At 43.6% G+C, this 25,097-nt stretch overlaps 1 protein-coding gene across 8 annotated transcripts in view; it reads left to right on the forward strand.

The window, feature by feature from the left end:
* Window positions 1–25,097, forward strand: part of PTPRA (protein tyrosine phosphatase receptor type A) — a 147,784-nt gene that overhangs the window by 74,742 nt on the left and 47,945 nt on the right. For 4 of the 8 annotated variants that reach the window (XM_008256241.4, XM_051845207.2, XM_070052009.1 and 1 more), the window contains 3 exons: window positions 10,549–10,627; window positions 11,070–11,411; window positions 22,229–22,255. In XM_008256241.4, the coding sequence (XP_008254463.1) occupies window positions 10,549–10,627; window positions 11,070–11,411; window positions 22,229–22,255 (448 nt within the window). The remainder of the gene's footprint in view (window positions 1–10,548; window positions 10,628–11,069; window positions 11,412–22,228; window positions 22,256–25,097) is intronic. The other 4 variants (XM_017341731.3, XM_070052010.1, XM_070052011.1 and 1 more) reach the window with 1 other exon arrangement.

Genomic DNA, 25,097 nt, shown 5'->3' on the forward strand with positions numbered 1-25,097 from the left:
TGGGATTTATTGAGAAGCAAAGGGATGGTTCACACTTAGCCATGAGTGCAGGCAACCTCAAGAGGGAGAATCGCCCTCACCCAGCTGAGGTCATCTTTTTATAAGATAAGGGGTGGTGCACAGGACAGAACCCTGTTCAAAGGAGGCAGGGTTTGGGGTGAGCCTGCATTGTACATGGTGGACCCCAGAAGGGTATCATGGTGTCTGGCATATAATGGAAAGTGAGGCTTAGATGCATGATAAGGAGTGGGTGTGCCAAGTGTGTTCAGCTTTGTTGAATCAGCACAGAAGGTGGTGCAATTTGGATGGTGCACAAGGCTTGTGTGTTGACAGTCCTTACTCCTTGTCCCTCACTAACTACCTGCCTACCATCTCAGAGAGGACCTTTTCCCCCCTCACCTGAGGCAACATATCATAGTGGGTATGTAATAATACCACTGTCAGTGGAGCAGGCTTGGTGAGAATTGGCGAAGAGAGGGTAAATGTGAATGACTGAACAAACAGCAAGTAAGCGTTGTATACCATCTGTGTCCCCTTGGAGAATTCAGAGTCTCCACATACATCCCTGGAATCTACTGTGTTGAATTTGACTTTTAAGAACATTTAGGAAATGTCCTCAAGCATTCACTATCAGGAAAGCAACAGCTCTGATTTTTCAGAACTTTCTTCGCTTTTTATCCTAGGGCTTTTAAGTATTGCTAATGGCATCTTGGTTTCAGTGATTTGAGCGTTGGACTCTGCTCTCTGAGTACTCTAATGAATATGTAGTAGAAACAACTTTTTTAAAAAAATAAAAAATATTTTTGTAATGAAATAGACTATATATTGGCCTTTGTCTGGGTGTGGTGGAGTACGAGAGAGAACAGTGCACCCTCTATTGTGTCTTGTCTATCAAGGAACTGCCCAGACTTCATGACTCATCTCCCAAAGCTTCCCTGCTCAGCTGCTCAGTACTCTCAGTCAACCAAAGGCTTATGATTCACATGGTGTTTTGAAAAATAAACAATTAGAAGCTTGAATTTTTCCCCATTCTTTTGACTTTCCCAGAGTATATAATTCTCTTTATTCTCAGATCACAGTTGCCTAATGGAAAATGATGTATGGAATAGGGAAGGAAATAATATGTAATCAACTCTTAAAAAAGGCAAACAGGACTCGTTAAAATAATTGTGGTATAGCTGAATGCGTGGATATGGAAAACGTAGTGGAAATAGAGGCTGCAGACAGTATATATAATATCTGCTTATTGTCTTTTAAATGTGTGGTGTATGCTGGTGTAGTACAGGAAATTTCTAAATGGTGTCGAAGGAAGTGTTTAGGGGCCAGTGCTGTGACGTAGTGGGTAAAGCCACCGCCTGCAGTGCCAACATCCCACATGGGTGCTGGGTTCAAGTCCCAGCTCCTTCACTTACAATCCAGCTCTCTGCTGTGGCTTGGGAAAGCAGTAAAAGATGGCTCAGGTCCTTGGGCCCCTGCCACCCCTGTAGGAGATCTGAAAGAAGCTCCTGGCTCCTGGCTTTGGATCGGCACAGTTACGGCAGTTGCGTCTGTTTGGGGAATGAACCAGCGGATGGAAGACCTCTCTCTCTCTCTCTCTCTCTCTCTCTCTGCCTTTCCTGTAACTGCTTTTCAAGTAAATAAATCTTTAAAAAAGAAAAGACATGTAGAAGGAAGTGTTTAGTATTCACTTGGGAAATTGGACTACCAGGTGGTAATTGAGACATGTTTGCCTTATATACCTCATCCTGTTTGTATTTCTTGTAATGAGCATACCTGACTTTTAAAAAGGAGCTTACAATATGTAATGATGGAGACCTCTGTGTGTCTACCTCTCTGTAACTCTGCCTTTCAAATAAATAAAACAGTAAATAAATCTTTTAGAAAATATGTAATGATGGAAGAGGAGAACCAGTAGCTTTTAAAATAACAAATGCTTTAGTAATGCTTTAATAAGTGACATTAGAAGATTCTTTTCACAATGGTGACATAATGTAAAATAGGAAATATATAGGGCAAAGAGCAGTACTTTGAGGAACATAAAACTTTAATAAGTTAAGAGACTTGAGTATAAGATTCAGTAACTAAGGGGCCAACGCTGTGGCGTAGTGGGTTAAAGCCACCGCCTGCAGTGCGGGCATCCCATATGGGTGCCGGTTCTAGTCCCGGCTGCTCCTCTTCCAGTCCAGCTCTCTGCTGTGGCCTGGGGAAGCAGTAGAAGATGGCCCAAGTCCTTGGGCCCGTGCACCCACGTGGGAGACCCGGAAGAGGCTCCTGGTTCTTGGCTTTAGATCAACCCATCTCCGGCTGTTTCGGCCATTTGGGGAGTGAACTGGCAGATGGAAGACTTCTCTCTCTCTGCCTCTGCCTCTCTGTAACTCTGCCTTTCAAATAAATAAATAAATCTTAAAAAAAAAGATTTAGTGGCCTGCGCCGCGGCTCACTAGGCTAATCCTCCGTCTAGCGGCGTCGGCACACCGGGTTCTAGTCCCGGTCGGGGCGCCGGATTCTGTCCCGGTTGCCCCTCTTCCAGGCCAGCTCTCTGCTGTGGCCAGGGAGTGCAGTGGAGGATGGCCCAAGTGCTTGGGCCCTGCACCCCATGGGAGACCAGGAGAAGCACTTGGCTCCTGGCTCCTGCCATCGGATCAGCGCGGTGCGCCAGCCGCAGTGCGCCGGCCGCGGCGGCCATTGGAGGGTGAACCAACGGCAAAGGAAGACCTTTCTCTCTGTCTCTCTCTCTCACTGTCCACTCTGCCTGTGAAAAAAAAAAAAGATTTAGTAACTGAAAAATGTCAGTTCTCCCTGAACTGATTATTTTAGTTATATTTTATAATTTTTTTCAAATACAGAAAAGTTATATCCTCATCAGGATCCCACAGTTTTTTTGGTTTTTATTTTTTTGACAAGCAGAGTGGACAGTGAGAGAGAGAGACAGAGAGAAAGGTCTTCCTTTTTCCCTTGGTTCACCCCCCAACGGCCGCTGCGGCCGGCACACTGTGCTGATCCGAAGCCAGGAGCCAGGTGCTTCTCCTGGTCTCCCATGCGGGTGCAGGGCCCAAGCACTTGGGCCATCCTCCACTGCCTTCCCAGGCCACAGCAGAGAGCTGGACTGGAAGAGGAGCAACCGAGACAGAATCTGGCACCCCAACCAGGCCTAGAACCCGGGGTGCCGGCGCCACAGGCGGAGGATTAGCCTATTGAGCCGTGGCGCCGGTCAGGATCCCACAGTTTTATCATGCATCTGGCCATCGATCTATTCCTCTATATATACATCAATTTGTTTTTTTAAATGTATTTCACAGTAAATAACATATATCAGTACACTTCTTGCCAAATATTTTATTTTTTAAGGATTTATTTTATTTATTTTAAAGTCAGAGTTACACAGAGAGAGAAGGAGAGGCAGAGAGAGAGAGAGAAAGTCTTCCATCCACTAGTTCACTCCCCAGTCAGCCGCAACAGCTGGAGCTGGGTCAATCCAAAGCCAGAAGCCGGGAGCTTCCTCCAGGTCTCCCACGTGGGTGCAGGGGCCCAAGGACTTGGGCCATTCTCTACTGCTATCTCAGGCCATAGCAGAGAGGTGGATCAGAAGTGGAACAGCCGGGACTCGAACTGGCACCCATGTGGGATGTTGTCACTGTTTCCAGCGGCTTTACCCACTACGCCACAGCGCCGGCCCCTTCCCAAATATTTTAATATGCTTATTATTTACTAGAGTACAATAGGTATTTCTTTATAGATGGGGTCTTTTTTGGGATGTAAAATTGTTATACAGTGAAATGCATAAATCTTAGATAATCATTCAATGAATTCTGAAAAACGTGTATACCCATGTAATCCTACTACAGTGTGCAGTCCAACTGCTGTCAATACACACAGCATCACCGTTGTCCAAGAAGTAACCTCATGTTCCTCTCCAGCAAATCTTTAGTCTCTTTTTCAGACAACCATTTTTCTGATGTTTTTCACCTTGGATTAGTTTTACTTGTTCTGGAATCTCATATTTGTGGAACCATATGTTATATGCTCTTCAGTGTCAGACAGTATTTACTCAGCATAATGCTGTTTTAGATTCATTCATTTTATTTATATGTCTGTAATTCTTTCCCTTTTACTGCTGAGTAATATCACTGTGAGAATATAATACCCTTTATGTATTTTCTTACTTATGATCATCAGGGTCATTTTCAGTTCTTATTATGAACATTCTTATGTAAATCTTTTTCTAGAAATAAGCTTATTGCTTCTCTTAGATAAATATATAGTAATGAAATTACTGGATCATAAAGTAAGTGTATATTTAGTTTTGTCAATAGTTGCCAAACTGATTTTTTAAATAAAATTAAGACATCACCAATAGTGGCTCTTTAACAATCACTGCTGGTGTTAGAATGTGTGCACATGGTTCCAGCGTCAGCAGACTGCAGCCAGGCTGGCTGGTGCCCTTCTGATAGCTGATAGTACATGTTTCCTGGGATCCAGGCCTTTTAACTATTTGTCTACATACAGACGAGACCTTCTTTGTAGAACCAGCTTTTAAAATCTTCCATTCAGAGAATGATATGGGTAAAAGAAATGAATTTGGGAAAATACGGGGTGTCACTGAAGCAGATGTGACACAGACAGGTCAAGAGATTTAGTAACTGATAAATATTTACAGATTATATGAGAGTTCCTATTTACATACTCAACTCTAGGCAATGCAGTATTATTAAAGTTTTTGCCAATCTGATAGGTAAGAAATGGCATCAGCATAGCTTTTTTTTTTTTTTTTTTTTTTTTTTTTTAATTTTTGACAGGCAGAGTGGACAGTGAGAGAGAGAGACAGAGAGAAAGGTCTTCCTTTTTGCCTTTGGTTCACCCTCCAAAGGCTGCCGCTGCAGCTGGCGCACCGCGCTGATCCGATGGCAGGAGCCAGGAGCCAGGTGCTTTTCCTGGTCTCCCATGGGGTGCAGGGCCCAAGCACCTGGGCCATCCTCCACTGCACTCCCTGGCCATAGCAGAGAGCTGGCCTGGAAGAGGGGCAACCGGGACAGAATCCGGCGCCCCGACCGGGACTAGAACCCGGTGTGCCGGCACCGCAAGGTGGAGGATTAGCCTATTGAGCCACGGCGCCGGCCTGGCATCAGCATAGCTTTAATTTGGCTTTCTTTTATCATGAGTGAAGCTGAGCATCTTTTGATAACTGGTTTAAGATAACTGGTTTTTCTTGTGAATTATGTGTATCTTTTACCCATTTTCACTCGGATTGTTAATCTTTTTTATTAATCTTTAAGAACTCTTGGTTTTTTATTTTAAACATTCATTTATTTATTTGAAAAGCAGAGCTACAGAGAGGCAGAGACGGAGAAAGAGAGAGAGGTCTTTGATCCACTGGTTCACTCCCCAAATGGCTGCAACAACCAGAACTGACCTGATCTGAAACCAGGAGCCAGGAGCTTCTTCCTGGTCTCCCACGTGGGTGCAGGTGCCCAAGAACTTGGACCATCTTCTACTGCTTTCCCAAGTCACAGCGGAGAACTGGATCGGAAGTGGAGCAGCCACGATTTGAGCCCAGTGCCCATATGGGATGCCAGCACTGCAGGCAGTGGTTTTACATGCTGTACCGCAGCACCGGACCCTTTATAAACTCTTTATAAAACATTAGGAAAATTGATCTTTGTGAATGAATTACACATATTTTTAAAGAGATCATTCTTTAATACTGAGGTAACTGTTTTAGTGGAATTCTGGAAAAAGAAGCCAGATTGCCCTGGAGACAACTCTTTCTAGAAATTTGGCTGTGAAGCAGACTAGAGTAATGATTGATGTACATGCAAAGGAGTTTTTCATCTTTGAGGAATTTTTAATAGTGTTTAAGTACTGCAGTTAATGCTAGGGATGGTGGCAGGAGATCAACAGGGCTGGATTCCAAAGGACTGAGATTCTTGGGAGGAAATTTCTAGATATGGGACTGGGATTAAGGATGGCCCAGTCCATTGGCTTCTCTTTTCTTGGAAGTCTAAGTGAGGCCAATAGCCAAGGGTGTGGGAGGAGATAGTTGAAGGGGTAGAATGGAGAATTGGAGAGAAAGCAGACTAGGGAAATACAGAAAGGTTGTTCGGGGTTCCACTGAGGCAGAAATAGTGATCCATAGTGATAGAAATGTTGTGGCTTATTTAATTTTTCTTAAGTAGCATTTGGCAATAGAAGTATAAGGTTGCCAGTTGAGGACTGGGTTTTTTTCCTCTGTTGGGATAACAGAGGAATTTAGGGGATTAGCAAAATAGCGATTAAATTAACAGCAACTTTTCTTGGTTTGGTAGAGAGGGAAATAAAGACAGGGCACATATATTAGAAAAAAAGAAATTGGAGGAGGCTGGTGCTGTGACTCAACAGGTTAAAGCCTTGGCATCCCATATGTGTTCCGTTTTGAGTCCCTGCTGCTCCACTTCTGATCCAGCTCTCTGCTGATGCACCTAGAAAAGCAGCGGAGGATGGCCCAAGTCCTTGGGCCCCTGTACCCATGTGGGAGACCTAGACATTCCTGGCTCCTAGCTTCAAATCAGCTTAGTTCTGGCTGTTGCGGCCATTTGGGGAGTGAACCAGCAGATGGAAGACCTCTCTCTCTCTCTCTCTCTGTGTGTGTGTGTGTGTGTGTGTGTGTGTGTATCTGTCTCTCTCAGTAACTCTTTCAAATAAATAAAATAAATAATTTAAAAGAAAAAATAAATTGGAGAAGAGTTGAAGGGACTGAAGGCCTGGATGAGGTTGGAGAACAGGTGCAGCAGACCTAAGAGAAGAACTGCAAGGATAGGAAGTGTGAGTGGAGATTCAGTCTAAAACCTTTTCTGGCTGATGACAGAACCTGGAGTGCAGCCATTGATTGTTAATGGGGGTTTGAGTGGAGTGGAGGTATAAGGTCATTGGAGTTGAGGAAGTCAAAGAACTGAGAGGTTGGTCCAGATGTGGCTTGTGGTTGTCCTCTGTGGATGTTGAAGTCATCCAGGAGAATATTAGATCTTCGGAAGGGGCAGAAAACTACAGGCCGCAGGCAGTCTTCTGCCCAGAGATCACAAGGCAAAACCGTCAGGAACAGGGCGTGTCAGAGCAGGCTCCCAGAGAAGTGGTTTGCATGTGGCAACCTTCAGGAGTAAGGAGTTTGCTGCTTCCAGACAGGCAGTTCTGGGATGCTTGGAGACCGAAGAAGGGAAGTAAGGATAGGTGTGGCTGCAGATGAGTTGGGTGATGGGGGTAGAGGGGGTCAGGGAGTCACAGGCGTTTCCTGAGGGTTTTGATCTCTGAGAAGAATGAGGCCTTCATTGGGGTTTTTCCTGGTTGTAGCCTGTGGCTTGACATGGATGTGAAGTTCTGACAGGGCTCTGACTCCACACATGCAAGTCCTTTCTACCTCTGTCACTATGTGTACGTTCTGTTTGTGTTCTCTCACTTGATGCATGTACTTCCTATATTTTCTATCTTTAAGTTCTGCTTCTTATATTCATGCACTGTGATTAAACTTGTCTTTTTAACTTCCACTGATTTTTATTTATAAAGACATGCTCTTTAATTTAAAATCTAGAAAATAGGATCAGTGGTGTGGCACAGTAGGTTAATCCTCTGCTCGCAATGCTGGCATCTCATATCTGAGAATGAATTAAAGTCCCAGCTGCCCTGCCTCACATCCAGCTCTCCACTGATGTGCCCAGGAAGACAGCAGAAGATGGCCCCTGTACTAGGGTTCCTGCTAGTCACATGGGAAACCAGAGTGCAGTTCTTGGTTCCTGGCTTCAGCCCGGACCAGCCCCAGCCATTAGGGCCCCTTGGGGAATCAATCAGCAGATGGAAGTCCCCTCTCTCTGTCTCTCCCTCTCACTGTCTGTAACTCTGCCTCTCAAATAAATAAATAAAATATTTTTGTGTGTTTTTAAAAATATTTATTTGAGAGGCAGAGTTACAGAGAGAGAGAAGGAGAGACAGAGAAAGAGGGAGATCTTCCATCCACTGGTTCACTCCCCAACTGGCTGCAACATCCAGAGCTAGGTCAGTCTGAAGCCAGAAACCAGGAACTTCTTCCAGTTCTCCCATGTGGGTGGCAGGTAACAGGAGCCCAAGGACTTGGGCCATCTTCTGCTGCTTTCCCAGGCACATTAGCAGGGAGCTGGATGGGAAGTAGAGCAACCGGGATTTAATCTGCTGCACTTATGGGATGCCAGCTTTGCAGGTGGCACCTTTACCTGCTATACTACAACACTGACCCCTGAATAAAATATGGTTTTAAGAATTCTTTAAACCATCTGGAATTTATTTTGCTGTAAGGAGTAGGGTGATGGTTCTACTTCCTTTCCTCAAATACATAATGTTAGGAGGAAAAATTTCCTGTATATCAAAAATACACATGTTATAAGAGTCAGCCTTTCAGTTGAGTTCCTCACCCTTGTGGAGAGAACTGTGTACATTCTCAGTTTGGGGTTATGGTCGATTAGGAATTGAGATGGCTTCTGTCAGAGATCCATGTTAGTTCACTATCCACATTTTTCACAGACTTAAAATGTCATTGGTTTGCCGGCGCCGCACCTCACTAGGCTAATCCTCCTCCTGCGGCACTGGCACCCTGGGTTCTAGTCCTGGTTGGGGCGCCAGATTCTGTCCCGGTTGCTCCTTTTCCAGTCCAGCTCTCTGCTGTGGCCCAGGAAGGCAGTGGAGGATGGCCCAAGTGCTTGGGCCCCGCACCCAATGGGAGACCAGGAAGAAGCACCTGGCTCCTGGTTTTGGATCAGTGCAACGCGCCGGCCGTAGCAGCCATTTGGGGGGTGAACCAACGGAAGGAAGACCTTTCTCTCTCTCTCTCTCTCTCTCTCTCTCTTTCTCTCTCTCTCTCTCTCTCTCTCTCTCTCTCATTTCACTCTCACTCTCACTCTCACTCTCACTCTCTGTCTACCTCTGCCTGTTAAACAAACAAAAAAAGTCATTGGTTTAATGCTCACTGCCTAGGAAGAATACGAAAGTAGTCAAATCTGATGTGGCTGTACATGAGAAATGGCCACTTTGCTAAACCCATTTCCCTGCTCAGCATTACCATGCTTGTCATGGCAAGCTTCTGGGGTGCATTTGCACTACCTGCACATCCCTCTCTTCTTTCCTTCCTCTCCCCAGAGATTTTCATGTGCCCCTTAGGGAGGCATGTCCTGCTACCCCTAGAGAATGACTTCTACACTGATTTACTTCTAGACTATGAGTCTTATGAAGATGAAGCTTGTGAGCTTATTACTCTCCAGTTGTTTCTTCAGTACCTGGCTCAGTGTAGAACACAGAAATATGAATGGATGAATGAGCCACTGTTACTGGCAGGAATACTTCCCAATTGTTTCTCCAGTAGCTAGCTCAGTGTAAGACACAGACATATGAATGGATGAATGAGCCTCTGTTACTGGCAGGAATGTGCCACTGTCCTCTCATATGGCTTGGGGTAGGTGAAAGGTTGTAGTGCATTAGTATAATCAACCTACCTTCTCCATAGTTTTCTCTATGAAGAATGTAAAGCTGCAGATAGAATCAGTTCGGGGGCTTAAAAAGAGTCTGCATCAGGAAGAAGCTAGAATCAGGAACTTGGTATCAAACCTAGTATTGGTATAATCCAATACGTTCTGTTGGTGTTTTAACAACTCCACCAAACGTCTACCCCAAGATCTATTTTTATATGTATAAAATTCAGTTGGCTGGCGCTGCGGCTCACTAGGCTAATCCTCGCCTGCGGTGCTGGCACCCCGGGTTCTAGTCCTGGTCGGGGCACCGGTTCTGTCCCGGTTGCTCCTCTTCCAGTCCAGCTCTCTGCTGTGGCCTGGGAAAGCAGTGGAGGATGGCCCAAGTGCTTGGGCTCTGCACCAGCATGGGAGACCAGGAAGAAGCTCCTGGCTCCTGGCTTCGGATAGGCGCAGCGCTGGCCGTAGTGGCCATTTGGGGGGTGAACCAACGGAAGGAAGACCTTTCTTTCTGTCTCTCTCTCTCACTGTCTAACTCTGCCTGTCAAAAAAAAAAAAAAAAAAAAAAAAAAAAAAAAAAAAGTTGAACTCCTGGGGAATGTGCAAAACAGGCTCTCAAAAGATCTTCTGTTTGGTACTTACTTTTTAGTAACACCTGTGAAGATTCTGCCCAAAATACTTTTTTGGTGAGTTTTTTGGACATAGTTATGATAACATAGTAACTCCAGGAGCTGGCATTATAGTGCTCGCAATACCAACATCCCATATCAGAGTATCAGTTGAACTGCCAACTGTTCTGGCTGCTCTGCTTCCAGTCCAGCTCCTTGCTAATGAACCTAGGAAAGCAGCAGAAGATGGCCCAAGTACTTGGGTCCCTTGCTACCCATGTGGGAGACCAAGATGGAGCTCCTGGCTCCTGACTTTAGCCTTGCCCTGCCCCAGCCATTTCAACCATTTGAGGAGTGAACCAGTGGAAGGGAGATCTTTCCTTTTCTGTGTCCTTTCTCTCTGTCACTCTGCCTGTCAAATAAATAAATCTTTTAAGAAAATTAATATGCTACTTCACCTAACATGTTCCTTTATTTTTCAGGTCAGCATGGGTTCCTGGTTCATTCTTGCTCTTCTTGGCAGTGGTCTGATTCATGTCAGTGCCAACAATGCTACTACAGGTAAATTGTCGCATCATAAAGCTGGTGTTTAGAATAGCATTTTGTTTTCACATTTAGTGATTAGAATTTGAATAATATAGTATCTTTTACAAAGAATATTAAAATTTTACTCAAGTAATAGTAAAATACATATATTTGGAAATCTGAATTGTATTTTATGCTCATCATTGTTTTACTTACTACATATTATTTTAAATAAAGAAATGTGTTTTTCCTGAAAAATAAAAAAAAAATGTTGGTACTTCAGACTCTGTATATTAATTCTGAGGGACTAAGAACTCTGTTTCCCCTTGGCATTAGATAAAAATGTACATGTTTGTAGTGGGGGCATCTTTACCTGGTCTCCACATCTTTGAGAGCTTATTAAAATTTGTTCCTTGTATCTCACAACTTTTGAGCTTCATGTTTTGTGTGACATTGTCTTATTTTTTGGTGCTTGTAGTTTCACCTTCCATAGAAATTACGAGATCAATTAAAGCATCAACAGCAGAATCAGTTAAAAAAGAGACCAAAACTTCAAATACAGCTTCTTCAGTAACTTCTTCAGTAACTTCACCAACAGTCAGCTCAAATCTAACTCTCGGACCCATCTACGTAACCACTGTCAATTCTTCAGACTCTGTCAATGGGACCACAAGATCAGCAAGCACCAGTTCTGTAGGCACTACCATTTCACCAAATGGAACGTGGCTTCCAGAAAACCAGTTTACAGATGCCTGGACGGAGCCCTGGGAGGGGAATTCCAGCACCGCAGCCACCACTGCCGAGGCCTTCCCTCCTTCAGGTCTGCACGTGATCTCTGCTCTGCTTTTGTTCCCAGTTTATTCGTCCGTTGATTAACTTCGTGTTTTGTAGCCATACCGTTTCTCAAAAGAAATAAAATTTCCCCAAAGTAGTAAAACCTGGATGTAAGGAATTCTTAGGACTATCTAGTTAGGCTAGAGTTAAGAAAAAGGGAAACGGGCCGGAGTTGTGGTACAGTGAGCTAGGCTGCTGCCTGCCACGCTGGCATCCCATATTGGAGAACTGAGTCCAGGTTCCAGCTGCTCCACTTCCTATCAGCTTTCCTGCTAATGTGCCTGGAAAGGCAGCGGAGGATGGACAGGAGCTGGGGCCCCTGCCACTCACGTGGGAGACCAGATGGAGTTCTGGGCTCCTGGCTTTCAGCCTGGACCAGGCCCCTACCTTTTGGGGCCATCTGGGGAGTGAACCAGCAGATGGAAAGATATCTCTCTCACTGTCTCTCTACCTTTCTGTCTCTATAACTCTGCCTTTCAAATAAATAAATAAATAAGCAAGTAAATTTTTTAAAAAGAAGAAAGGAAAAAGTGGGATTCTGGCTAGCTGAGGGGGGTAGCTGTAAACGTGTTTAAGGGTAGAAAAGAGTGAAAATACATGCAAAAGAGGGGAGCTTATTGATGATGCAAGAGAGTGAAGACTATAGGATAGAGAGACTACATCATAAAATTAGCTTCAAAATGGGAGGGATCCAAGGGGATTGTGGGAAGGACAATGATAGAGATGTCTTGTGCCAATTATATATGGAACAGAAGGCCAGTGGCCAGGGGTAGAACTAGAAAGAGGGTTTCAAGGGGCCAGCATTGTGACACAGCAGGTTAAGTTGCTGCCTGTGATGCCAGCATCCCATATGACTGCCGGTTTGTATCTTAGCTGCTCCACTTGAATCTGCCTCCCTGCTAATGCAGCAGAAGATGGCCCAAGTACTTGGAACCCTGCAGCCAGATAGAAGACCCAGATAGAGTTCCAGTGAGTAGGCCTCACTTCCCTTGCAGTTAACTATGGCCCCGTAACTAAGTTACCAAAGGGAAGTGCTATGGGAGAACTCCCCTGAGAAAAGTGACTCTTAGGTGTCTTTTGCCCCTTTCTGCTACTGGATTAGTGGTGCTCCCGCAGCCACCTGCACTCACCAGCTCTGACGATGACTGTCCTCAGAGATAGGTGCGCCGGCGCCGCGGCTCACTAGGCTAATCCTCCGCCTTGCGGCACTGGCACACCAGGTTCTAGTCCCTGTCGGGGCGCTGGATTCTGTCCCAGTTGCCCCTCTTCCAGTCCAGCTCTCTGCTGTGGCCAGGGAGTGCAGTGGAGGATGGCCCAAGTGCTTGGGCCCTGCACCCCATGGGAGACCAGAAGTACCTGGCTCCTGCCATCTGATCAGTGAGGTGCGCCAGCCATTGGAGGGTGAACCAACGGCAAAGGAAGACCTTTCTCTCTCTCTCTCTCTCTCTCTCTCTCACTGTCCACTCTGCCTGTCAAAAAAATAAATAAATAAATAAAATAAAATAAAAAGAGATAGGTGCTTGGATGGAGCTGCAGAGCTACTAGCTCTACCCTTAAAAGCCTCCTCCTGAAAGCTGCTTTTAATTGACCTGGTCCAGGCTCAGCCACTGTGGCCTTTCGGGGAGTGAACCAGTGGATGGAAAATCTCTTCTATTCTGTGTCTCCCTCTGTGTCTCTGTAACTCTTAATAATAAATAATAAAATTATTAAATAAATAATTATTTAAATTAAATAATAATAATAAATAAATATAAATTTAAATAAATTAATTAAATAAATAAATAATATAAATTTAAAAAAATTGAGAGAAGAGAGGGTCAGAGAAACAGCTAGGTTGCAGTACTGTTTTGTTCAGGGCCTTAGCCCAGCCCTCTTTTCTCCTTGAATCACTGGACTGAAGTGTAAGTGACTCCAGGGATAGAATCAGAGATTTGAATCTGAAACCAGGTGTTACAGGGCAGGTTCTGACCTCTTTGAACCTCACATTCCTGGTCTATAATAGAGTTATAGGTTCCCCCTGAGGGCTTCTCTGAGGACTAAAGGAAATGATCGCCCCCCAGTTACCATGTAACTGTCACTCCTGTTTCAGGAAAAATCACTGTTCACTTTTCTGTGATCCATTCCATCTGCTTGACTCAAATTTCTTCTGTCTTAGACAGATTCCCTTAAGTGAAATTATGTCTGGTTCAAGGGGTTGGGGGAGGGTGCACATTCAGAAACTACTTACTGAATTGAAACTCATTTGGTTACCACAGATGACAGTGTTTAGCTGTGCCTTACAAGTTAGACTGTACTTGCCTGCTTTAATCGTGGTTTTTTTGTTTTGTTTTTTTTTTTTTTTTGGATAGGCAGAGTTAGACAGTGAGAGAGAGAGACAGAGAGAAAGGTCTTCCTTCCGTTGGTTCACCCCCCAAGTGGCCACTACGGCCAGCACGCTGCGCCGATCCAAAGCCAGGAGCCAGGTGCTTCCTCCTGGTCTCCTGTGCAAGTACAGGACCCAAGCACTTCGGCCATCCTCCACTGCCTTCCCTGGCCACAGCAGAGAGCTGGACTGGAGGAGGAGCAACTAGGACAGACTCCAGTGCCCCAACCTGGACTAGAACCCGGGGTGCCGGCACCGCAGGCGGAGGATTAGCCTAGTGAGCAGCGGCGCCAGCCTAATCATGTTTTGTATTATTAGGGCATTTAACATTTGCAGTTAAGAGCACAGTCTGCAGAGCCACCCTGCCTGTTTGAATCCAAACTCTGCTATAAACTATCTACGTGGCCATGGGCGGGTCTACTTACTCAGTCTGTATTGCTCTGATAGTCACCAATACAATTTATGAAGATGCTTTGAGCCGGCGCCATGGCTCAATAGGCTAATCCTCCACCTTGCAGCCCCGGCACACTGGGTTCTAGTCCTGATCAGGGTGCCAGATTGTGTCCCGGTTGCCCCTCTTCCAGGCCAGCTCTCTGCTGTGGCCCGGGAGTGCAGTGGAGGATGGCCCAAGTGCTTGGGCTCTGCACCCCATGGGAGACCAGGAGAAGCACCTGGCTCCTGCCATCGGATCAGCGCGGTGCGCCGGCCGCAGCGCCGGCCGCGGCGGCCATTGGAGGGTGAACCAACGGCAAAGGAAGACCTTTCTCTCTCTGTCTCTCACTATCCACTCTGCCTGTCAAAAAAAAAAGAAGAAGAAAAAAGAAAAGATACTTTAGTGTGTAAGATATCCCATTATTCTTGATGAGATAGAGGACTGTAGGCCAATGATGTCTGATATTTGCCCTGTGCTTTCAAGTCAGTATTAGTTTTAGCGTAATTAGTACCACACCTAGCACATTGTAATGAAAGTTTTAGAAAATATTCCTGTGAGGTAAATTCTGTTTTATGTTTTACAGGTGAGGGAGTTTTACAATGATGAAACCATAATTTATGGAGTATTTTTTTAAAAGATTTATTTATCTACTTGAAAGTCAGAGTTTTTACACAGAGAGAAAAAGAGGAGCAGAGAGAGAGAGAGGTCTTCCATCCACTGGTTCACTCCCCAGATGGCCGCAACAGCCAGAGCTGTGCTGACCCGAAGCCAGGAGCTTCTGTGTCTCCCAGACTGGTGCAGAGTCCCAAAGACTTGGGCCATTCACTACTGCTTTCCCAGGCCACAGCAGAGAGCTGGATCAGAAGAGGAGTAGCTGGGACTTGAACCGGTGCCCATATGAGATGCCAGCACTGCAGGCAGTGGCTTTACCCACTATGCCACAGCACCAGCCCAATTTGTGGAGTACATTTCAAAGTGCAGGTTATGACCATGAAATCAGTTTAGTAGGCACCAGTACTGTTTGTTTTGTTTTAATGGATAATCCTAATGCATTTCTCTTCCTTTCATATTGCATATGTAATTTTGAACCCTTTATTTATCAAACACAAAAGAATGTATGTGTGTATTTTTTTTAAAAGATTTTATTTATTTATTTGAAAATCAGAGTTACAGAGAGAAAGGGAGAAAAAGAGAGAGAGATCTTACATCTGGTAGTTCACTCCCCAGATGGCCACAATGGCCAGGGCTGAGCCAGGCTGAAGCCAAGAGCCAGGAGCTTCATCCGAGTCTCCCACATGGGTAGCAGGAGCCCAAACACTTGGGTCGTCTTCTGCATTTCCCAGGCCATTAACAGGGAGCTAGATTGAAAGTAGAGCAGCTGGGACATGAACTGGCTCCCTTATGGAATACCAGCTTTGCAGGGAGTGGCTTTATCTGCCATGCTACAATGTTGTCCCCTGTGTATGTATTTTGTGTGTGTGTGAGATTTATTTATTTATTTATTTATTTGAAAGGCAGAGTGAGAGAGAGAGAGACAGAGAGCTTTCCATCTACTGGTTCACTCCCCAAATGGCTGCAAGGCCAAGGTCTTGAGCCATCTTCTGCTGCTTTCCCAGGCACATTAGCAGGAAGCTGGATCGGAAGAGGAGCGACTGGGACTTGAACCAGCATCCCTATGGGATGCTGGCACCACAGGCAATGACTTTACCTGCTGTGCCTCAGCACCAGCCCCTGTATGTGGATTTTGAATAACAACTTAAATGCATGTCATGCTGTGAGTTGCGTTCATTTGCTTAGGAAGGAAAGGCAGAGTAAGTTATACAAAGCTGAGTAGTGAGACTGTAACCCAGGCCTGACTGCTTGCACAACCCATGTTCCTTTCTGTACTGTCGCTCATTTAACAGGTCTATGATAGACAAGTATCTCCTTTTAATAGATACTTATTTTAAGACTGTAGACTGTAGATGTAGACTGTGGCACAACAGGTTAAAGCCCTAGCCTCAAGCAGCGGCATCCCATATGGATGCCAGTTCTGGTCCTGGCTGCTCCTCTTCCGATCCAGCTCTCTGCTATGGCCTGGGAACGCTATAGAAGATGGCCCAAGTCCTTGGGACTCTGCACTTGCTTAAGTCAGAATTTGATATTTTACATTATTATGACTGTGAAATACTGTTCATTGTTTAGCTGTGCACTTGGTGATTTTTTTCTCCTTTGTTGTATAGTTTTTTGCTGGTTATAATAGTTGTCTTATTTTTTGTTTACGTTTCTGTTATTGCTAGCCTATTATTCCTCACTCTCGAAAGCCTGTCAATACAGTTTTCTACAAAGTCAGAGCAATTAGATAATATGTTATTTCGTTTTTACACAGAAGAATTCCGCCTGAACCCTCTATTGTCTTATTCTAGTCTAGACTTGAGGATCTCCAGGGCTACCACAGAGCCCGAGTTCTGTCATTCTGGGAATTCTCCTGGCTGCTTCCTGGCTTTCGTATTGTTCTTTTCCAGCCTTCTTTCATCATTTGGTGGAGCACATCCTCCCCTAGCTTCCTGAGAAAGGACTGTGTGGGAGGTAAATTGCCTGAGGCCTTACATGCCTAAAAATGTCTTAAAGGCTGTGTATAGAATTTGAGGAAATATTTTTTCCCCCAGAATTTTTAAAGTATTTTCCCGACTCCTGATTACCAGGTTTGGAGGATTCTACTGCATCCCCAATTCCTAATCCTTTGTGTGCTTTTAGGGATCTTCTCTTTATCATTGATGTCCAGAAATTTCACGGAAATGTCTTGATGTCAGTCTTTTTTGTCTGTTTTTATGATAGGCTCTTTTGACCTGTGGCCTTCAGTTGTGAAAATTTTGTTGTATTTGAAAACTTTCTTCCCTTTTCCATTTTCTCTGTCCTTTTCTAAAACTCTGTTGGACATATCCTGAATTAATCCTTTAATCTTAATTTTTCTTTAATGTTGACCCTTGAATCTCTTTTCTCCTTTTAAAATACCAAAAGCATATTTATTATTTTTCTTCTTCTACTTATAATACAAATTATAAATATCGTGTTCATTTCTGCCTATCACTAGCCTACCATACTTGTGCTATGTTTTAGCAAAGAACTGCTTCATTGTGTGGTATACTTTAACATATTTATCTGGTCACCCCTCTCAGTGGTGTAAAGGATGTTTTCAGAGTATTGTAAATAAGACGCATTGTCATTTCAAACACATATGAGAATAGTATTAGGACAAATTATTTTGAATGTGCATTTATAAATTGATGGATATTGACAAGTATGCCTCTTTGAGGAAATATATTCCTGTTAACAATATGTCAGTTAGTACTTGTCTTTCTACTCTCTCTTCAATGCAGTTTATTAGCAAACATTTGGATCCCTGCCAATATGCAGGTAAAAAGTAACATCTCAGTGTAGCTTTAATTTGCATTTCTTAAATGAGGTTCATCAAATTTCCATATTTTAAAAGATTGTGTTTCTTTTCCTGAACATTGCTGATATTCTTTACCCATTTTTTTTTTCAACAGAATGTTAAATTTTTGAGTCATTTGTAGAAACTCTTTATGTGTTCAAGAAGTAATCCCTTTTCCTGTGGTAAGAGTGGGAATATTTTTCCCTTGTTGGTCATCTGGCTTTTCTGCGTTGCAGAAGATACCACTAGCAATTTTCAATTTTTAAAATACAAGTGTCAGTTTGTTTTAACTGATGCTTTCTAGATACTGAATTATAATCCAAGATTATAAAATGATTTTCCTTTTATGGTTTCTTTCTTCTGTTTGTGTACATGTATGTGCATAAATCTTTGATCCATCTGGAATTCATTCTGATTGAAAGTATGGGCTGTGATCCGCTTTACCCCAAATGGCTAGCAGTCCCGGCACTGCTTAATGAATGATTAGTTTCTTCCTCACTGATTTGAAATGCCACATTTATTATATATTGAATTCTGATATACATTTAGCTTCCCACATGTTAGGTATTTGGGGAATTCATGTTAAATAGAGTCCATCTCTGTTTTAGTCATTGTAATTTCTAAAACATTTAATATCCAGTAAGGTGAATCTTCCTTTGGCAAACTTAATTTTGAAATTCTTGCAGGGCCAGCAATATGGTGTAGCGAATAAAGCTGCCACCTGAAGCCGCAGCATCCTGTATGGGCGCTGGTTCTAGTTCTGGCTGCTCCACTTCCAATCCAGCTCTCTGCTATGGCCTGGGAAAGCAGTAGACTATGGCCCAAGTCCTCCGGCCTCTGACCCACATAGGAGACCCAGAAGAAGCTCCTGGCTCCTGGCTTCAGATCAGCACAGCTCCGGCTGTTGTGGCCAGTTGGGGAGTGAACCAGTGGATGGAATACCTCTCTCTCTCTCTCTCTCTCTCTCTCTGTGCCTCTCTGTATAACTCTGACTTTCAAATAAATAATCCTTGCTAGTGCCTTTTTTTTTTTTTTTTTTTTGACAGGCAGAGTTATAGACAGAGAGAAAGGTCTTCCTTCTGTTGGTTCACTCCCCTAATGGCTGCTACAGCTGGCGCGCTGCACCGATCTGAAGCCAGAAGCCAGGTGCTTCCTCCTGGTCTCCCCTGCGGGTGCAGGGCCCAAGCACTTGGGCCATCCTTCACTGCACTCCGGGGCCACAGCAGAGAGCTGGACTGGAAGAGGAGCAACCAGGACAGAACCGGTGCCCCAACCGGGACTAGAACCCGGAGTGCCGGCACCACAGGCGGAGGATTAGCCTAGTGAGCCGTGGCACCGGCCTGCTAGTGCCTTTTGATTATTTTTCTTAAGAGCGTTTGAGGCCCGGTGCCGCGGCTCACTAGGCTAATCCTCCGCCTAGCGGCGCCGGCACACCGGGTTCTAGTCCCGGTTGGGGCGCCGGATTCTGTCCCGGTTGCCCCTCTTCCAGGCCAGCTCTCTGCTGTGGCCCGGGAGTGCAGTGGAGGATGGCCCAGGTGCTTGGGCCCTGCACCCCATGGGAGACCAGGAAAAGCACCTGGCTCCTGGCTCCTGCCATCGGATCAGTGCGGTGCACCGGCCGCGGCGGCCATTGGAGGGTGAACCAACGGCAAAGGAAGACCTTTCTCTCTGTCTCACTCTCTCACTGTCCACTCTGCCTGTCAAAAAAAAAAAAAAAGCGTTTGAATAAATTTGTTTAGCTGGACAAAATAATTTTTATTGATCTTAATATATAGATTAACAGAGAATCTACAAACACCTTTAAAATGTTGTCATCCAAGAATGTAGTATATTCCATTTGTTCAAATATTACCTTGTAGTTTTTTTGTAATGTTTTGTTTTATTTTTGTTAGTATAAATGGATATTGTCTTCTAGTAAATCTTCTACTGACTACTGCTGGGAATATGAAGACTACTGTTTTTTTTTATTATTTTTATTTATTTGAGAGGCTGCGTTATAGACAGAGGGAAGGAGAGACAGAGGGAAAGATCTTCTCTCCACTGGTTCACTCCCCAAATGGCCACAATGACCAGAGCTAGGCCAATCCAAAGACAGGAGCCAGGAGCTTATTCCTGGTCTCCCACACAGGTGCAGGGGCCCAAGGACCTAGGCCATCTTTTGCTACTTTCCCAGGCAGCAACAGAGAGCTAGATTGGAAGTGGAGCAGCCGTGACTCAAACCAGCATCCATATGGGATGCCCGCCCCACAATCTACTGCACCACAGCGCCAGCCTCAGCTACTGATTTTTTAAGCTGTATTTTGTACTGACCATCTTAGTAAGTTGTGTTAGTGCTTGAGACAGTTTTCTTCAACAATTATCACAAGTCATCAGATCATCTCATCTGCAGATATCCTCCAAATTTTCGGATCTATTCTTTCTTCTGTTTAATTGCGTTGGTAAATAACTACAAAGTTAGGCAACAGTGGTAAAAACAGTCTTGTCTTGTACCTACCTCAAAGCAGGAGACTTTCAAGGGGTTTCCATTATTAACTCAAAGTTTGGGTAAATATATTTTGTCATAGGATATATCAATTCCTCTTTTAATGAGCATTTATATCTGTGTTTTACTTCACAGGAAGAGTTTCTAAATGAAGAGTTGGCATTTTATTCTTATTTCCAGATTTATTTGAATGGATTTGAGGGAAAGTTGTCTCATTAATTTCCTACATAGCTAGCCGGCGCCGTGGCTCAATAGGCTAATCCTCCACCTTGCGGCGCCGGCACACCGGGTTCTAGTCCCGGTTGGGGCGCCGGATTCTGTCCCGGTTGCCCCTCTTCCAGGCCAGCTCTCTGCTATGGCCAGGGAGTGCAGTGGAGGATGGCCCAGGTGCTTGGGCCCTGCACCCCATGGGAGACCAGGAAAAGCACCTGGCTCCTGGCTCCTGCCAGGATCAGCGCGGTGCGCCGGCTGCAGCGGCGGCCATTGGAGGGTGAACCAGCGGCAAAGGAAGACCTTTCTCTCTCTGTCTCTCTCTCTCACTGTCCACTCTGCCTGTCAAAAATAAAATAAAAAAAAAAAAAAAAAAAAAATTTCCTACATAGCCATGAATAATTTTTATTTTACGTATTTTTTCTTGTTTAGATTTTTTTCATGGTTTATTGCTTTTTTCTTGCAAAAATCCTACTATTGTATATTTATTAATTCTGTTGTTTTCAGTTTCCTGTATCAATGATTTCTTTTTTCTTTTTACTCTTTCAGTCTTCTTTAGATTTATTTTGTGCTTTCTGTCTTCTTGAATTGAAACCTAATTTTGTATTCTGTTATTTATAGTTAATTAACATATTATGAATTTTGCATAAATATGGCTTTATTCATATCCTACATGTATTTCTGTAGGTAATTGTGTTGGTTAGAGTGCATTCAGCCCCTGAGAACATTGGAGACAATCTATTTTCTTTTTTTTTTTAATTTTTTGACAGGCAGAGTGGACAGTGAGAGAGAGAGACAGAGAGAGAAAGGTCTTTCTTTGCCGTTGGTTCACTCTCCAATGGCCGCTGCGGCCGGCGCTGCGGCCGGCGCACCGCGCTGATCCGATGGCAGGAGCCAGGAGCCAGGTGCTTTTCCTGGTCTCCCATGGGGTGCAGGGCCCAAGCACTTGGGCCATCCTCCACTGCACTCCCGGGCCACAGCAGAGAGCTGGCCTGGAAGAGGGGCAACCGGGACAGAATCCGGCGCCCCAACCGGGACTAGAACCCGGTGTGCCGGCGCCGCTAGGCGGAGGATTAGCCTAGTGAGCCGCGGCGCCGGCCAGAGACAATCTGTTTTCTAGAAGATGGGACCTGGAAGTTACCTATATTGGTTGTATTCATACTGCATTTTTTGAAATTTCATCACATGACTACATCTAGTAAAAAGGAGTTTCAGAAATGTAATCTTTAGGCAGCTTTGTGCTCAGCTAAAAATGGGTTCTGTACCAAAGACAAGCAGAGGGAGTGCAGATAGTAGGGGAGAGTTGGCAGGTTCTACCTTAATAGTGTTTTGATCTTTGTTATTTTTAGATAATTTTTCTATTTTGGTTCTAATTTTAATTTTCAAATATTTTCTTTGTTAGTTTCTAATCTTATTGCATCATGATAAAAGAATACTATGCTGTTTATCTTATTGGGCATTTATAAGGACTTGTAGACACCCCACAAGGCCTTTGAAAACAGGTATCATCTGTTAGTACAAAGAATTTGGTGAATACCAATTAGATTTAATTACCTCTTGTCAGGTCTTCTATATCCTTACTTAATTTTTCCCTTTTTATTTTAATGGTCCAAAGGACATAAAAAGATCCTTCTAACATCTTGTGTTTGTGTTTCTCTTGTACTTTTTATGAGTATTGATGCTCCATTGCTTGTATACTCAGGAGGAGGCCAGATCACTGACTAAAATTTAGTGGATCTGAGCAGTCTTGCTTTCCAGTTGTTGGAGGATGCTTCATTCTAACTCCAAGATCTGGAGGGAAGTATCTCTATTCCTGAAGTTTGTTTTGTTTTGCCTTAAATTGAATGCTAATGTTTTTCTTTAACCTGAGTGAATGTTTCTGTTTTTCACTTATTACACAGGTAATTCTGACTCAAAGGACAGAAGAGGTGAGCCGCTCACCTTGTATCTGTTGTCCCTCTCACTGTGTATAGTACCCATCTGTGTCGCCTCTGCTCTGTCTGTGGTAACCTTGTGCATCTGTGACTGTGTCTTCTGTTTCCTTTCCCTTAAGTTGTTTCCATACTAATTTCCTAGAGAAGAATAATAGAAATAAGTATTCAATATGTTTTTAAATATAGATGATAGATTCTAGCAACCATGATGCACTTTCACACGTATTTGTTAATTTATTTGAGAGGTAGAAAGAAAGAGACAGACAGAGATGTCCCATCCTCTGGTTCACTCCCCTGTTGCCTACAGTAGTTGGAGCTGGGCCAGGCCAACACCAGAATAGGATGCAGGCTGCTCTTTAGTGATAATTTCTGGGTTCTAGGCCACAGTTACCCTTATACATTTTGGCTTTGTGTTGTTTTTCTCCTAGTCTATAAAATGCTGACCCTTTGAGGCTTTATGTAAATTTTATGGGTTTTCTGAGTCTGTAGCCTAAGATGGTCTGTTGACCTCTGGTTTTCATCCCTGGAGAGCATGGTTACCCTCATAGAAGTGGTAGCTTTTGCCAGGGGCAACAATAAGGCTTCCATCAAAGACCACAAGAGATCATCCAACATTCTAAGAAACATCATTACTTTTGAGTTCGGAAACTATGTGAAGCAATTTTCTTGTCATGATTTTTTATTTTATCAAATCAGACTCTGAAATTTCTTTCTTTTGATTCCATTCTATAGCCATGTATAATTTTTTCTGAATAATTAAGTAGTGGAACATTTGAAGGCTTAAGAAGTACCTGGTACTGTGGCATAGCAGGTAAAGCCACTGCCTGCAGTGCCGACATCCCATGTAGGTGCCAATTTAGGTCCCGGCTGCTCCACTTCCGATCCAGCTCTCTGCTATGGCCTGGGAAAGCAGTAGAAGATGGCCCAAGTCCTTGGGTCCCTGTACCTGTGTGGGAGACCCAGAAGAGGCTCCTGGCTCCTGGCTTTGGATCAGTGCAGCTCCGGCCATTATGGCCAGCTGGGGAATGAACCAGCAAATGGAAGACTTCTCTCTGTCTGTGTAAATCTACCTCTCAAATCAATAAATCTTAAAAAAAAAAAAAAAAAAAAAAAAAAAAAAAAAAAGTCCCTGTAAGTAGGGACCATTTGAGTCAGAAAAGCGGATACTCTGACTTTCCATGCTACTGTATTTGATGAGGAAAAGTAAAGTGTCACCATATTATATAGAGAGTTCCTGTGCTTTCCTAAACTCAGGAACCAAACTTTGTATTAATATGGTATCCTTGCTATTCAGATTCACTTGCGAAAAATGCTATCAAATGCAGAAGCTAGTAGATTCATACAATAGATACTTATATTTGCTCCCTTAACCAGTGTTACAATAAAGTCAAGTGGAAGTGGTAAGTTTCAGGATTAAATGTAAGATCTGGGACTCCTTCCTCTCATATATGTTTTCATTACGTTGAGCCTTTCCTTCTCCCAAATATTATACACAGGCTAATATTTAAGTAATTTTAGTCTTATTATTAAAAAGACTAATTACTGAGATCATTGCTAATTGTGACATGTGGAAAATATGCTAATATAAAAATCTCCCCTTTTTTTAAAGATTTATTTACTTATTTAAAAGTCAGAGCTGCAAATAGAGAGAGAGAGAGAGAGAGAGAGAGAGAGCGTGCTTTCATTGGCTGGTTCACTCCCCAGATGGCTGCAACAGCCAGGGCTGAGCCAGGAACTTCATCCAGGTCTCCCATGCAGGTGCAGGGGCCCAAACACTTGGGCTATCCTCCACTGCTTTTCACAGGCCATTAGCAGGGAGCTGGATCAGAAGTGGAGTGTCCAGGACATAAATTGGAGCCTATATGGGATGCCAGCATCGCAGGCAGTGGCTTTTCCCGCTATACCATGACACCGTCCCCAGTAAATCTTCCTTTTAAGTCAAAAAATGACTGTATGATTCATCTGATCAAACAGGAAAATGAAAGAGGTGAACATATTCTCAGTAGTCTCGAAAGACCAATCGTGTAGTGGTCGTTAGTAGAGCAGTACTCTAGAACTATGGCTGTGAATTTCAGTATCACATTCCAGTTTTAAAACCAAACAAGAGACTTTTGAGAAATGAGCCAACTGTGGAAACGTTTACATTACAGTGGCTTTGATAAGCAAATTATATAGTTTTATGAAGATGAATTAAGGGTTGTAAGTTATGCACTGGCCTTGGGGTGCTTCTGAACAGTTATAGCTGGTGTTTTAATTGTCAGAGCAGAAAGGAATAAAATGAGAGGAGGAACTCAGACAACTTATCTTCCTCTCTTTTGAAGTCCAAGCAACTGCTTATTTTCTCATGTGCATTATTTTTTAAGTGTATTCTAAATTGTTTTGGTAGAACTAGCATTTTAGAAAAATTGTGGTAAACTATACATAACAAAGTTTACCATTTTTAACCATTTTAAAGTATACAGTGGCATTATGTATATTTACATCTTTGTGTAACCATCATTCTCCAGAATTTTGTGTCATCTCAAACTCAAACTTCAAAACATTAAAAAATAACTTTCCATTTCCTCCTTCTCACACCCTCTGGAAACCACTCTCCTACTTTCTGTCCTATAAATTTGTCTAATATAGATACCTGCCTCATTTTAGTGAGATCATGCAACATTTTTCCCTTTGGAACTGCTGCTTTTTTAGAGCCTTTTTCCTGATGTCAATCTGGATGATTTGTGAAATGTGTAGAAATGCATTAAACTCAGCCTGGCATTGTCTCTTCCTCATGAAGTCGGGGTTCATGATGACTACTCTCCAGTTGTTACTCAGCCTTCATTATTTTTTACTA

The sequence above is a fragment of the Oryctolagus cuniculus genome, chromosome 11, assembly GCF_964237555.1.
Source record: "Oryctolagus cuniculus chromosome 11, mOryCun1.1, whole genome shotgun sequence".
NCBI lineage: Eukaryota > Metazoa > Chordata > Mammalia > Lagomorpha > Leporidae > Oryctolagus > Oryctolagus cuniculus.